The sequence below is a fragment of the Pithys albifrons genome, chromosome 28 (genome assembly GCF_047495875.1).
Source record: "Pithys albifrons albifrons isolate INPA30051 chromosome 28, PitAlb_v1, whole genome shotgun sequence".
Classification (NCBI taxonomy): Eukaryota; Metazoa; Chordata; class Aves; order Passeriformes; family Thamnophilidae; genus Pithys; species Pithys albifrons.
The window spans coordinates 1,500,768-1,516,102 of record NC_092485.1 but is presented as its reverse complement, the minus strand read 5'-3'; the positions used below and the strand labels follow the sequence as shown (position 1 = coordinate 1,516,102).

At 51.6% G+C, this 15,335-nt stretch overlaps 1 protein-coding gene across 1 annotated transcript in view; it reads left to right on the top strand.

Annotated features, from left to right (window-relative positions):
• Positions 1-387: 387 nt before the first annotated feature.
• Positions 388-15,335, top strand: part of KDM5B (lysine demethylase 5B) — a 56,584-nt gene continuing 41,636 nt past the window's right edge. Inside the window, exon 1 of the mRNA XM_071578451.1 lies at positions 388-860. Coding sequence (XP_071434552.1) covers positions 723-860 — 138 coding nt within the window. The 5' untranslated portion in view covers positions 388-722. The remainder of the gene's footprint in view (positions 861-15,335) is intronic.

Below are 15,335 nucleotides of genomic sequence, written 5' to 3'. Positions count from 1 at the left end.
CCGGACCGGGGCAGACAATGCGGCCGCGCGGACTCGCACGGCTCCGCCCCCTCACGCCGGGGGGGGTGACGCGGCCGCGGCTCGGCCAATGGCGGCGCGCGGAGAGGCTCTTTAAAAAAAGAAGCGCCGGCCGCGGAGCCGCTGTCAGCTGTGCGGATCCCTCCGCGCATGTAAACACAGCGGCGGCGGCGGGGGGGGGCACCGGGACCGGCCCCGCACCGGGACCCGCACAGGGACCGGCCCCGCACCGGCCCCGCCGCCTCCCCGAACCAGCGGTGCTGGGGGGAGCGCCCGCATCACCCCCGGGCCGGTGGCGGGGGGGCGTGCATAAAGCCGGCGGGAGTGTGGGGGGCGCGGAGCTGCGGCCCGGCGGGGCGGGGGGCACCGGGGGCTCCGCGGGCCTCGCTGTCCGCCGGGCCCGGGCAGGGGGGCGGCATCCCGGGCAGTGGGGGCGGCAGCGGCGCCGCACGGGGCAGGCCGCGCTCGGAGCATCCCCCGCCGGCCCTTGGCCCCACGCGTCCCCCGCGGGCCCTCCCCGCGCCCCCGCACAAAGGCGGGGCGGGGCGGCCGCGCCCCCTCCCCTGCCCTGCCCTGCCCGGGCCGGGCGGACTCTTTTCGCAGCCCCGGCCCCCGCTCCCACCCCCCGCGGACGCGCACGGAGCGCGGCGGCCCCGCCGGAGATTGTTCGGAGCGCGGAGCGGAGCGGCCGCCCCGGCCGGGCCATGGCCGAGTTCCTGCCCCCGCCCGAGTGCCCCGTCTTCGAGCCCAGCTGGGAGGAGTTCGCTGACCCCTTCGCCTTCATCCACAAGATCCGGCCCATCGCCGAGCAGACCGGCATCTGCAAGGTGCGGCCGCCGCCGGTGAGTGCCCGCATGGCGCCGCCGGGAGCGGCCTTTGTGTGTGCCCGGCCCGGCCCGGCCCGGCCCGGCCCGCGCAGGTGACCCGGGCCCGGCGGGGCCGCCCCCAGCACCGCTCGCAAGTTTGGCCGGGGCTGAGGGACCGCCGGGCCCAGCGCTGTGCCCGCCGAGCGGCTCCCAAGAGCCGGGGGCAGCCATGGGGGGCGGCTGCCCCGGCCGGGCCCGGCCTCCCTCTCTCCCCGCCGGGCCCCGTGCCCGGCCCAGCCCGCAGCGGCCCCGCCGAGCCCCGCAGGAGGTGCCGGGGGGCTGCCCTGCCCTCCATGTTGGCATTGTGGCCGTGCGGGACCCGCTCCTGCCGCCCCCGGGCCCGCCGCCCTCCCCCGGGCCCCGCTCGGCTCGGGCTGAGCTCAGCGACATGCTCCTCAACTTGGGCAAGAGCAAACTCCGCTCTTGGCCGGGAGTTGGGCTGGTGGCTCTGCGAGCTGAAGCCTCGACAGACATGGCCACCATTTTAGAATGCAATACACAGTGGGAAGAGTAATAAGCCCTCATCTTCATCACCATCATCATCATCCTCCTCTCGAGCGGTGGTGTAAGGAAGCTCAAAATCGTAGTGTGAATTCTGGTTTCCTTTTGTTGGTCGAGTCAGTTTATTGAGAAACAGTGTGAGGATCGCGAAGCATAGTTAGTTTAGTCATAATTGTTAGTTTGTTTAAAGGGATGAACACCCGCACTGGGGAGCAGGGGGGTTTCTCGTGGTAAAAATGCAATTAAACGGTGCGTGAATCGCCCTTATTTTGAGTGAATTGCTCTTTCCCGAAGCGGTCCGAGGCTGGGGTGGTGCAACCGGGTTGTGGCTCTTAACAGGAGGGCAACAACCAGAATGTTAAAGAGTCGCCGAGCTCAAATCTCCCCCAGCAAGGGGGAAGCTGACAGAAGACCTTGTGCAGAGTGAAGTTTTGCCAGGGAGCCTCTGAGTTCAAAGAAATAACATTCAGAAACACGCACTGCTCACTTTGGTGTGGTGGTTGTTGCTGGAACTCCTGTTGGTGTCCATCCTCGTCCTTACGAATTAAAATAGTAGTAACTTGCTGAGTTGATAGAGATGTTTGTAGCCGAGGGAATAATGTGGTTTTCGCTGGAGAGGAAGGTGTTTCAGCTCTGGAAGAAGAGTCCTGGTTTGCAGTGTTAAGAGCACTCCTGAATTTGTGCCCTGGCAGAATGTGCCGGTCCCCCTTTTCCTGCAGATGCTGACAGAGTTAATGGGGCAAGATGGTTTTTGTTACAGTCACCACTGAACTTCTGTAGTATTTTTGAGGAGAATGTTCTCTCTGGGTTGTGCATTGTCAACAGTGTTTCAGCAACTGTGAGCAGAACAGAATTTTCTTATGCTTTTTGGAGCTTTTTTCTTTTGTGATTTTTAAAAAACTGTCATCTACAAAAACCTCATCTGTTTTTTGGCTGCTTGTGTAAAAAACCTGAAGCTTGTGAGAAAGCTTCTTGTAGGCTCTTTTATTTGTTGGAGATCATAAACCAACAGCCCTCTGAAGGACTGAATTATTGCAGCTGCATTTGCAGCCACTCTCCTCTTCCTGAGGAGGCAGGAATTGCAGCAGGAATTGCAGCAGGAATTGCCCCAGGTGTGGGACCTGCCTGGCTGCGGGATCAGCTCCTTCCCTGAGCCTGTTTTAGACACAGGATGAAAATAGTTGGAGCTTCTGAGAGCTGAACAGCGGGTAGTGCAGCCTGGCCGTGGGAGAGCTGAGCTCCCGTGGCTTTATCTCTCCTGGATAATGCCCGGGGTGCCTCGGGAAGTGCGTGGTTGGTTCAGCAGCCTGGAGCATAGAGGGAGCTCTTCCAGAGCCACCAGAAAAGCCTTTAAGCTTGACGTAGTTCCTGCCCTTCCTCCTGCAATCAGGAGCCGCAGTGAATATCCACTTATTGTCCTTTCCAGTGTAATCTGGGGGTCTGTAACACCGTGAGCCACACACTGGACTGCCCTTGGCACATCACTAGGTGTGTTCCAACCAGATGCCTTGTCTGGTGGTGGCTGAGGTTTGGAATCTTCCTGCATCCCAGGGAATCTCCTTCCGGCGTGCTCAGCCCGGGTACGTGCCGGGGAGCAGGTAGGCAGCACCACGAGCTGGGAGGATCTGTGCCCAGAAAGGAGCTGGAAATCTGATGGTTGGGCTGGTATTATTTTAGTTTAAACTCCACTGGGCAATAACCAGCAGATGGATTTGTGTTTCTGTGTCCGAGCTGCAATCACAGAATTGTGACAGACTCACAGACTGTTCTGAGCTAGAAGGGACCCACAAGGATCATCGAGTCCAGCTCTGAAGTCAATGGCCCACACAGAGGATTGAACCCATGACTTTGGCATCATTACAGCCAAGTTTTAACCAACTGAGCTGATCTCAGGGTCAATATGGAATAATGTTGTGTGAGTGAGAGTGGTGGTGCCCAGCTGGAGCTTCCCTGTTTGCTCATAGTGAAGTCCTTCTTCCAGAGCTGGCTTTGATGTTCCAGCACTGGAGCACACAGCAGAGTTCCCTGGGCTCCCAAGGGCTGGGGGCAGTGCTTGCTCTGGTCCCTTTCTGCTGGCATTACCTGGCATTACCTTTCTGCTTTCATTACTAGTTGAGCCTGGAGAAAACCACGTCTGTGGTGGCTTCTCTTGTTTGGCCACTTTGACAGAATCCTAGAATGGATTGGGTTGGAAAAGACCTTCAAGATCATCAAGTCCAACCCTTGATCCAACCCCACTGTGATCACCAGCCCAGGGCACTGAGTGCCCTGGGCTGGTGATCACAGTAGGGTTGGATCAAGACATGGTGGATTCTCACTCAGTGTCACATCCACAGAATCACAGAATGGATTGGGTTGGAAAAGACCTCCCAGATCATCAAGTCCAAGCCTTGGTCCAACTCCAGTCCCTTTACCAGATCATGGCACTCAGTGCCACGGCCAAGCTCAGCTGAAAAACCTCCAGGGATGGGGAATCCACCCCCTCTCTGGGCAGCCCATTCCAATCCCTGAGCACTCTCTCTGCAAAGAATTTCTGCCTGCTCTCCAACTTCAATTTCCCCTGGCAGAGCTTGAGCCCATCGTGCCCCCTTGTCCTATTGCTGAGTGCCTGGGAGAAGAGACCAACCCCCACCTGGCCAGAACTTCCCTTCAGGCAGTTCCAGACAGTGCTGAGGTCACCTCTGAGCCTCCTCTTCTCCAGGCTGAACACCCCCAGCTCCCTCAGCCCCTCGAGGACAGTGGACTGTTCTGTGAGGGGGTATCAGGCCAGCTCTGATGTGTCAGGGGACATCTGGGTGGGAGGCAGAGGGTTCTGGGTGATCACTGTGTGTTTGTGAGATGAAAGAACATCCAGGAATGTAACAGAGGTGTAATTTCTGCATGGCAGTTTCCAGGTGAGGACTCAAAGGAAAGTTTCTTCTTCATCCAGTTCAGTTTGTTCCACTCATCACCAATGAGTTTTACTCTTATTTGGGGATCCTTTATTAGGATGTCTCTCCTTTAAACCCAGCAGAGTTTAAGCTAAAATTTTCAATTTTCAAATTTTCAGTTCCTTTCTTGGCACAGCTCCTGACAGCTCATGGGATTCTGGTAATTTGGAATAAACTGAGTTTATGCCAAAAACTTTGCATGCCAAGTGGTGGCCTTACATTCTGGAAACTTGTGATAGCTCTGCAGGGCAGTGGGGGCATTTGGGGGGGGGGAAATGAGGAATTTGGGGGGTGAAATGAAGAATTTGGGGAGTGAAATGAAGAATTTGGGGGGTGAAATGAGGAATTTGGGGGGAGGAAATGAAGAATTTGGGGGGGAGGAAATGAAGAATTTGGGGGGGAGGAAATGAAGAATTTGGGGGGTGAAATGAGGAATTTGGGGAGTGAAATGAAGAATTTGGGGAGGAAATGAAGAATTTGGGGGGTGAAATGAAGAATTTGGGGAGGAAATGAGGAATTTGGGAGGGAAATGAAGAATTTGGGGGGGAAATGAAGAATTTGGGGGGGGAAATGAAGAATTTGGGGGGAAATGAAGAATTTGGGGGGGGAAATGAAGAATTTGGGGGGGAAATGAAGAATTTGGGGGGGAAATGAAGAATTTGGGGGGGGAAATGAAGAATTTGGGGAGGAAATGAAGAATTTGGGGAGTGAAATGAAGAATTTGGGGAGGAAATGAGGAATTTGGGGGGTGAAATGAAGAATTTGGGGGGGAGGAAATGAAGAATTTGGGGGGTGAAATGAGGAATTTGGGGGGTGAAATGAGGAATTTGGGGGGTGAAATGAGGAATTTGGTGGGTGAAATGAAGAATTTGGGGGGTGAAATGAAGAATTTGAGGAGGAAATGAAGAATTTGGGGGGTGAAATGAAGAATTTGAGGAGGAAATGAAGAATTGGGAGGTGAAATGAGGAGTTTGGGGAGGAAATGAAGAATTTGGGGAGGAAATGAAAATAACTTCATTGCTTGACACTGGAGTAGTTGTCTGAAGTAGGTAGTCAATAGTAATTAGTGGAAGCAGAGTCTGACAAATGTGAAGTTTAACTCAAAGAATAAAAGGGAAAATGTGGAGCAGGAACAGTTTCAAATGCCCCAAGACTTTCTTGAGGTTCCTTCACTTTGTTGTGTCTTGCTCTGAAGAAATAACAAGTTAACAATTACTAACCATTATCATCAATTCCAAAATACAAAATATTGTACAGTGTGCTCAAAACAGGCACGAAAAGTGAGACAGTTCTGGCTGAATTTCATTGCTCTGAATGATATGAAAAAGGAGAAGCACCTCTTAAAGCTTCCAAGTGGCCTCAACCAAGCACTTGAAGATCATAAGGCCTGGATTAATAGACCTGAAATCTGGAAGGAATTGACACTGGAGTTATTGAAATTATTGGCTGTCAGTTGTCAGTAAATCCTGGAACTTCCAAGAGGACGGGGGGAATTAACATCCTTAATGGTTTAAGTTCTTTATGGATGCAAGAACTGATCCCATCCCACTCCAGGGTGGAGGAATGGCCAGAACATTCCTGGGTAGGATTGGGAAGGGGGTAGTGTGGAATACAATTGGATGAGCCCTGGCATGGTGGAATTAATGTTGTTTTTCATGTAGTTGGTTAAGCCAGTTGTGTTGTCATGGTCTGAGATCTAGAAATTAATTGTGTTCAGTATTCTAATTATGGAAATTATTGTGCAAAATTAATATACTGGGTCACAAATTATTTCAAATATTAATGAGCGTTTGTCAGGAAGGATCTTTTTTTTTTTTTTTTTTAAATGGTCTCAGAACCTGAAGCCAAAGGTGTGTAATTTTCATTGCAAGTCCAGAAGAACTAAAGTCATAATTCCAAGTGGAGTGTGGAGTTATGGAAGTGGGTTTTTTTCTTCAGAGGGATCCCAACTGCCCAATGGACATTGGATGTTATGAGACACTAATCACTTAAGCAGGACTTGGTGAGAAGGTTCACCTTTGGACCAAAGGAGCACAGAGCATCTTAGAGGAGGGAGGAGCGTTGGAAAACAGCTGTGGATCCTTGTGGAAAGCCGTGGAATGGTGGAATGGGAGCTCCAGAAAAAGCAGGGAATGCAGCTCTGGAGTTTCCTGGTGGTAAATAAGGAGATTTTGCCTCTGTGGTAGCACCAAAGTAGAAAATGTTGCATTCAGGATCCTGCATTTGTTGGAGGACTTTGACAATATTTGATGGCTGGAGAGAGTACAGAAAGGTGTTCAGAAAGTTCTGCACATGAAATAATGAATTTTGAAGAACTTAATCATAGCAAAGCTTGAATGTGAAACCTGAAAGCTCAGGGTTTGGGAGAGCTGGAGCTGCTGCTCCAGGGGTGTGTTATGAGGAGCAACATTGATTTAAATGTTGTTTAAACCTCTGAGAGTCCGTCCAAGCTGCTCATTCAGCTGTTGATTGATGTATTTTCACTTTCATGGAGAAAAAGAAAACACAAAACAAAAAAACCCAGTTACCTTTTGGAGCAGCTTGATGGAGGGTTCTGGTCCTGGAGCTGTGAACAAACCACAGCAGGTAATGCAGAGAATTCAGATACTTTGTCTGAAACAGAAGGTTGGTGGTGATGATCCCTCAGCTTTGGTAACACATCCAGCTGATTTTATGAAAAAGAAAACAGGAGATAACTCAGTTAAAACACATAAGTGAGCTCTGAGCCAGGCTCAGGTGAGCCAGGACCTTTCTGGCTGTGAGAGGAGCAGCTGTTGGGGAAAATGGAGCAGAGTGGTGAGTTTGGCACTGTAAGCTCAAGAGTGGATGGGGGTCTGGGGAGGAAGAGGTGGTTTAGTGCTGAGGTTCCTGCTAAACTTGTGAAGAAGAAGAGATCAGTCACTGAAGGTCGTTAGGAAGTGTTGGCTTTAAGTGAAGAACTTGTCATGTTCATCACAGAGATTGTACTGTGGAATTAGGTGAATTCAGAGTAGGTTATTTGGTCTGTAATTACCAAGAAAATGTGCAAAAGGAGCATTATTTTAATTTATTTGTTTTACTAATGGCAGTGGCTGTGCACAGTGTTGCTGTGGTCACCACGGGGTGGTTTCTGCTCTGCAGAAACACCAAAATGTTGGGGCTTGCTAAAGAATGATGAGAGTTTCCTGTCCTTGCCTCAGTCTCCTCCAGTGAGGGGTTTTCAACACTCACTCTGTTCAGCTCATTGAAAATTTAAGATGAAACAATTTAGTCTGGAACTTTCTGTATAGGGCAAGAATAGTACAGATGGAATTTCTGTAGGATTTTGTTTAACTTGAGATAGTCAGTTGGAATTGGAGTTTGAAACCAGGCACAGCTCCTTTCCCCAGCATTGAAACCAAAGCTGGCAGTGATGGAACCAATCCATGCCCATGGGTCCATTAGAATGTGCCTCCTCTAAGCTCAAATGACTGGGTTATATCTGGGGAATGCTGAGGGGATGCCACTTGTGTGTCCAGGAGAGCAGATTGAGCATTTGTTAAAAGTCAGGGAGAACTTGTGGAATCCTCCTGCCCTTGGGAGTGTCTGAGTGAATGGGCTCACTGGGAGCAGGAGGTGGAGCAGGGGCTGTGGGTCTGAGCAGCTGGAAGGGAAGGAGGATGTTGTGGAGAGCCAGGGCAGTGGTGGTGGGAATCCCTGGGCACCCAAGGCTCCAGCTGCTGGTGAGGGAAGCTGGCAGAGTTGGCCATGGCTGTTCTGCTTCTGCTCTGGATGGCAGGGAAATTCAGGGTTTTTCTTAATCCAGGTTACACTGGGTTTGGCAGCTGCCAGTTATCACAGAATGATAGAATGGATTGGGTTGGAAAAGACCTCCCAGATCATCAAGTCCAACCCTTGGGCCAACTCCAGTCCCTTTACCAGATCATGGCACTCAGTGCCACGGCCAAGCTCAGTTGAAAAACCTCCAGGGATGGGGAATCCACCCCCTCTCTGGGCAGCCCATTCCAATGCCTGAGCACTCTCTCTTGCAAAGAATTTTTTCCTGATCTCCAACTTCAATTTCCCCTGGCAGAGCTTGAGCCCATCGTGCCCCCTTGTCCTATTGCTGAGTGTCTGGGAGAAGAGACCAACCCCCACCTGGCCAGAACTTCCCTTCAGGCAGTTCCAGACAGTGCTGAGATCACCTCTGAGCCTCCTCTTCTCCAGGCTGAACACCCCCAGCTCCCTCAGCCTCTCCCCACAGCACTCGTGCTCCAGTCCCTTCTCCAGCCTCGTTGCTCTTCTCTGGCCCCGCTCCAGCCCCTCAATGCAGAGGACACAGAACTACTCCGAGGCTGTGATGGGACAGCCCCAGGAACAGTGTGTGCTGTCTGTGCTGGAGGATCAGAACAAAGGTCTGTCTGTGGTGTCCTGTGCCCTGGGGGGGATGGCAGCAGCTCTTGGGGCCTTGGACACACCCATGGCTGGGTCTGGCCCCAGTCTTGGGTGATGCTCTCTCAAGGTCTTGGGCAGCACTCCAAAGTGAATCAGGGATCTGGGGTTGGCTGATCCCAGCACTCCATCCATCCCCAGCTGTTCCTGCAGTGCTGCTGGTACCTTCCCTGGTGCTCCTGGAGCCTCTGTGTCCATTCCTTGCGTGCAGGTGCCCCCATGGAGAGGAGCATCTCCTGTGTGTGTGCCTGGCCACCTGTTGTGTTTTGAGGTCCAAACCCTCTGTGTAGTTTCTGTCCTCTCTCTTCCTTTGGGTCCCAAGGAGCAGCTGGGCCTGATGCTTGTGAATCCTCTCCAGCTCACCACAGCCTTTATTCCTCTCCAAATGTGGAGCTGGCACCGAAACACTGGGATCTGGAGAGGTGATTCCCACTGCACACTTGTCCTTGGCTGTGGTTCTTGGATGGGAAGGATTTGGGGCTGGCTGTTGTCCCTGGCTAGTCTGCAATACACAGCACAGCCCAGTTTTGTCTAAATTAAGAAACAGTCCCCCAGGCTTGTTATTGGAGAGTTCTGTGCATAAAGGTGTGTTACTGCACCCAGTGTCCCTCCCTGGCAAGGAGGAATTCAGAGCTTTTGATGGAAAAACCCCCTCCACTCCCCATGCCCAAGGAAGGACCGTTCACCACAAACTGGGTTAGCTGGTGATTGGAGTTCCCAACTAATGTCAGCCTCTAACAGGGTCAGAGAGGGATTAGTTCCCGTTAGCAGGAGCTTTGTGGCTGACCCACAGCAGGGCCATAATGGGACTGTGTGGATTCTGCCATCTGAGCCCTGAGTGTGCTTTGAAAGTGCTCATAAAACCAGGAGCCTGAAAGGGCCCTCCCGAGTCAGAGTGTGCTCCCTCCCTCCCTCCCTCCCTCCCCCTGGGAGGCAGCAGTGGTGGAACACCTTTGCCAAGGCAGGATCAGAGATGTGGGAACAAAGAATGTAGGTCAGGCTGGCAGGGTGGGCATCCCAGGAAGCAGAAGAATCGCTGCAGTTCACTCAGTGAGTGTGTTTCTCTGGCAAGAATTGCTAAGATATTCCTTTGGATCTTACTACGAGCTGCTGTCTGGCAAAATAATGAAAGCCGTGTCTCTTTCTGTGTGTCTGACACGGGAGGGATTGCAAGCAAAACACGGCTTGCAGTTTTCTAAAGATGTTGAAAAAAATACAAGAGACTTCAGAAAACAGCCTGAGGGGAAAAAAAAATAAATATTTGCAGGACTGGAAAGCTGGTTCTGTAAAGAGAAGCACAAAGGTATTTGTTTATTGGGAAGTGTTTTGCTTGCAGGGAGGGTTCAGGAATAGCTGCTTGTGCAGCCAGCAGAGGAGGGATTTGGTTAAAAAGGAGGTGAGGATAAGGGGAGAAGAAAAGCTGAAGATAACTAACTTGTAGAACAGCTTGCCAGGGACAGTGGTGATTTCTTGTTCCCTTGAATTCCCAGGGGTGAGGGTGGTTAAATTTAATAAATAAATTTGGATGAGGTGCAGGGTTTGCCAGCTGAAGTGCTGTGGAGCCTGACATCCCTGGAAGTGCCCAGCTGGGAGCAGGAATGTGGGAATATCACAGCAGTAGTTCTGTTGAGCCTTTGTAGTTTGCATAACCACTTGAAATATTAGTGTGATCCTTAGAGGGTGCCTTCTGCACAGCTGGATTTGTCCCCACAGTTTACAGAAAAGTCTGAAATTTTGAAGTCAGTCTCATTTTTGCCTGGATTTGATGCCAGGTTTGTAACAATTGCAGACTAAGGTGGGCTCAGGGTTTTGTCCCTTGCAGGTTTCTAAGTCAGGGTTGGACAACAGAACACAACAGAGTCATTTCAAATAAAGGCTCTTGGTGGTGTAAAAACTTCTGACTTTTTTAGGAAATTGGTGTTTTCTTGCTTTCTGTGTATTCCTAATCTTAGCACTCAGCGGGGCTGTTGGAATGACAGTGTTGGAATGACAGTTGGAGTGACATGTAAATTGAACTTTTTAAACTTTTGAAGATTATTTTTTTAAAGCAGGGAAATGCAGACCAGTTCCTTAGAGGAGCTGGATGGAAAGGGCGAGGCTCACAAATTCCCAGGCATGGACCTGGAGGCTTGGGGGGTGTGTGTGTGCTCTTCTCTTCCCCAGCAAAGCTCCTCCTGTGGCTCAGCAGCTTTGCAAATGAGTCCTGCACCACAAAGCTCCCTCTCGTGGTGCTTCTGCCTCTCCAGGCTGCATAAAACCCTTTCTGTCACACACAAATGTCCCTTAATGCTCCAAGTGACCATCACACTTGCCTTGATAAGTTGTGCTTCCAAATGTGCCCAAGATTCTTGTTGAGTAATTAATACACTGATTAAAGAAGGGTTGAAAGCACAGAATCACAGAATGGATTGGGTTGGAAAAGACCTCTGAGATCATCAAGTCCAACCCTTGATCCAACCCTTGATCCAGCCCTTGATCCAACCCCACTGTGATCACCAGCCCAGGGCACAGAGTGCCCTGGGCTGGTGATCACAGTGGGGTTGGATCAAGACGTGGTGGATTCTCACTCAGTGACACATCCACAGAATCATAGCATGGATTGGGTTGGAAAAGACCTCCCAGATCATCAAGTCCAACCCTTGGGCCAACTCCAGTCCCTTTACCTGATCATGGCACTCAGTGCCACGGCCAAGCTCAGCTGAAACCCCTTCAGGGATGGGGAATCCACCCCCTCTCTGGGCAGCCCATTCCAATGCCTGAGCACTCTCTCTGCAAAGAATTTCTACCTGATCTCCAACTTCAATTTCCCCTGGCAGAGCTTGAGCCCATCGTGCCCCCTTGTCCTATTGCTGAGTGCCTGGGAGAAGAGACCAACCCCCACCTGACTTGTTTAGGACTTGAGAAACTTGCCATAGTGTGGAATAGAGAAAGATAAACATGATCCTTATTGGTTATATCAACTCTGAGTAATTTGGGTGCTCCAAAATAAACTGTTTGTGACTTTAAAATGACTTGGTGACAGTCAGGATGGACTGTTTGCTCCATGCTGTCATTTCTCCAGATGGTGAATGCCTGTGGGTCTGTGGCAGTGTCATCTGACACAGTTTGTGTTCAGTGGGATGTGCTGTAGTGTGTTTGTAAAGGCAGAAGGGATTTTATAATAATCTAATATGACATATTATAAATCACATTCATTTCCTTCAGCTCTCTCTGCACTGGTGGGGCCTCACCTTGAGCCTTGTGTGCAGTTTGAGGCACCACATGTAGGAAAGACATTAAGCTGTTAGAGATCATCCCAAGGAGGCCTCGAGGAGGGGAAGCCTTAGGAGGAGAGGCTGAGGACACCTGGTTTGTTTAGCCTGGACAAGAGGAGACTGTCCCCAGGCTGAGCAGGCTGTTCAGGGGCAGCACTGGTCTCATCACTGTTATGATCAGTGACAGGACTTGAGGAAATGGCATGAAGGTGAAAGGGGAGGGGCAGGTTGGATCTCAGGAAAAGGTTCTCCCCCCAGAGGGTGGTGGGCACTGAACAGGCTCCCCAGGGCAGGGTCAGGTTGGATCTCAGGAAAAGGTTCTCCCCCCAGAGGGTGGTGGGCACTGAACTGGCTCCCCAGGGCAGTGGGCACAGCCCCAAGGCTGCCAGAGCTCTAGGAGGGTTTGGATGAACCTCTGGGGCACAGGGTGTGACTCTTGGGGATGGTCCTGTGCAGGACTGAGGGTTGGACTCCATGATCCCTTCCAGCTCAGCAGATTCTGGGATTTTGTGGTGGCCTGGAGTTGTGTCAGGGCAGGGTTAGGTTGGATCTCAGGGAAAGGTTCTTTCCCCAGAGGGTGGTGGGCACTGAACAGGCTCCCCAGGGCAGTTTTGGGTTGGATCTCAGGGAAAGGTTCTCCCCCCAGAGGGTGGTGGGCACTGACCAGTCTCCCCAGGGCAGTTTTGGGTTGGATCTCAGGGAAAGGTTCTTCCCCGAGAGGGTGGTGGGCACTGACCAGGCTCCCCAGGGCAGTTTTGGGTTGGATCTCAGGGAAAGGTTCTTCCCCGAGAGGGTGGTGGGCACTGACCAGGCTCCCCAGGGCAGTTTTGGGTTGGATCTCAGGGAAAGGTTCTCCCCCCAGAGGGTGGTGGGCACAGCGCTGAGGCTGCCAGAGCTCCAGGAGTGTTTGGACAACACCCTGAGGGACAGGGTGGGATTTTGGAGTGTCCTGTGCAGGGCCAGGAGCTGGACTCGATGATCCCTGTGGGTCTCTTCCCCCTCAGCATGTTCTGTGATACCTCCTTGAAAACCACAGTCAATCCAGTGTGTTCCTTCTCGTTAAACAAATTTACCGTCTCACAGCAGATGCTCCTGCAATGACTCGCTCCTTGCTGCAAGTTAAACACTTTCAAGGCTGTTAATTGTTTCTGGCTGATGAGCCCATCTGCCTGATAGGCTGAAAAGTCACCTACTGGAAGTGCTGTATTTAATAAGTGGAGTTCCCAAAGCTTATCTTTGGTTTACAGCTGATGTGCTATCAGAGCATCCTGCTGTGTGTGTGTGTTGGACATTCAGTATCAGCAAACTTAAAAACTGCAGCTGTGGGAAACGCCTCCTGTGGCACCTTGTGTTGTCTGGAGTCATGTTACCCCTTCCAGTGCAGTAGGTGCTTTGCCAGAGCCAAACAGGAAAAAAAAGTCCTCAGACATGCTCCAGTCAGGAATAAACAGGAGATCATGGGGATAGTCAGCTAATTCTGGAGCAGGTTGTTTCGGGTGCCGTGCTGTGAACGAGGTGTTTCTGTAAGATCATGCACATAAATTTCCTCATTTGCTTCCTTGAGCAGAGAGGCCCAGCCTGCCCTGTGCTGTGCCAGGGGCTGGGCCTGCCCTGGGCACCTTTGGAGCTGCATTTCTTTAGTCTGAGCATGAGCCAGAACCTGCAGGAACAGGTTGGCTTCCTGTTCCTCCTGCTGTGCCCAGTGGCACGCAGGCTCTCACTCCTCTGGGCTCTGCCCACACCAGCAGGCTGTGCCAGGGGATGTGTGGTCTGACCTGAAGGGTCTCCTGAGCTCTCCCCTCCCTTCCTTGACTTCCCTGATGTGCTGCCAGTGCAGGAGCTGCAGGTGATGTCCCCAAAGCACAGTGTGGGCTCAGTGATGGTGTCATTGCCTATGTGAGCTCAACTCTTGCCCCTCTTCACTTTATTTCTGTTTCTTGACCTCTGCAGTGCCTTATTGGAGGATCTGGTGTATTTGTATCTGGTCCCCAGCCCACCTGGGGACAGCCCTGGCTCATTGCTTAGCCAAGAGCATGAGGCTGGAGAAGGGACTGGAGCACAAGTGCTGTGGGGAGAGGCTGAGGGAGCTGGGGGTGTTCAGCCTGGAGAAGAGGAGGCTCAGAGGTGACCTCAGCACTGTCTGGAACTGCCTGAAGGGAAGTTCTGGCCAGCTGGGAGTTGGTCTCTTCTCCCAGGCACTCAGCAATAGGACAAGGGGGCACGATGGGCTCAAGCTCTGCCAGGGGAAATTGAAGTTGGAGAGCAGGAAAAAATTCTTTGCAGAGAGAGTGCTCAGGGATTGGAATGGGCTGCCCAGAGAGGGGGTGGATTCCCCATCCCTGGAGGTTTTTCAACTGAGCTTGGCCGTGGCACTGAGTGCCATGATCTGGTAAAGGGACTGGAGTTGGCCCAAGGGTTGGACTTGATGATCTCAGAGGTCTTTTCCAACCCAATCCATTCTGTGATTCTATTCTGTAATTCTATGATTCACTTTATTCCTTTGTAGAGCCTTATTGGAGGATCTGGTGTATTTGTATCTGGTCCTGAGCCCACCTGGCTCTTTGCTAAGCCAAGCAGTGAGGCAGCACAGCCCCTTTGGTTTCATTTACTCACAGCCTAAGCAAAGCTCTCAGGACCCTACAGTTCTCCCCTGGGCAATTTAATTTGGGCCACAGAATGTCTCAAGGGTCCTGTGTGTCATCACAGTGTCCCCTCCTGGGCTGGGTGCCTGTCTGGTGTCTCCCTCTCTTTGGTACAAGCAAACTCCAGAGTTGTGAGTAATGATGTAAACAGTTGGCTCAGCTTGGGAGTCAGACTTGTCCTGTTGAAGTGCAACACTTCAGATCCTGCCCAACTGTTCCCAGTTGTGCTTCTCATCTTACAGCTTGAGGGCCACCAGTGATTCATCAGACAGCAGGGTATTAGAGGAGAATATCAACCATTCTCTTTGTCAGATTTGCTGGATTCACTGCATTTGGTGTTCTGGCAAAGAAAACAGACAATAAAAGAAGGGTTAATGTTACTGAATTGTTTAAGAACACAATAAGGCACCAGCCTTAGTCTTGGGGTTAAAAGCAGGAAAATAATTGAGGAAAGTGTCCCACTGGTCGAGTGTTGAGTGTCCTCCTGGTAATTTGTCATCCTGACCCCCTACCATTGTCCAATTTCCGATTCAGATTTTAATTGCAACTGCCTTTGTCAAGTCTTGATGTGCTGCAAGTGCTTTGTAGGATCAGAAAGCTTTGCTTACCAATTTTGAGGTCTGGACTAGTCAACCCAAGCTTGATAAAGGTTGTGGATTGTCCTCTTGCTCTCCAGGTTCTCTGTGCTCTCAGTGACTCTTGTGCCTTGTTTGT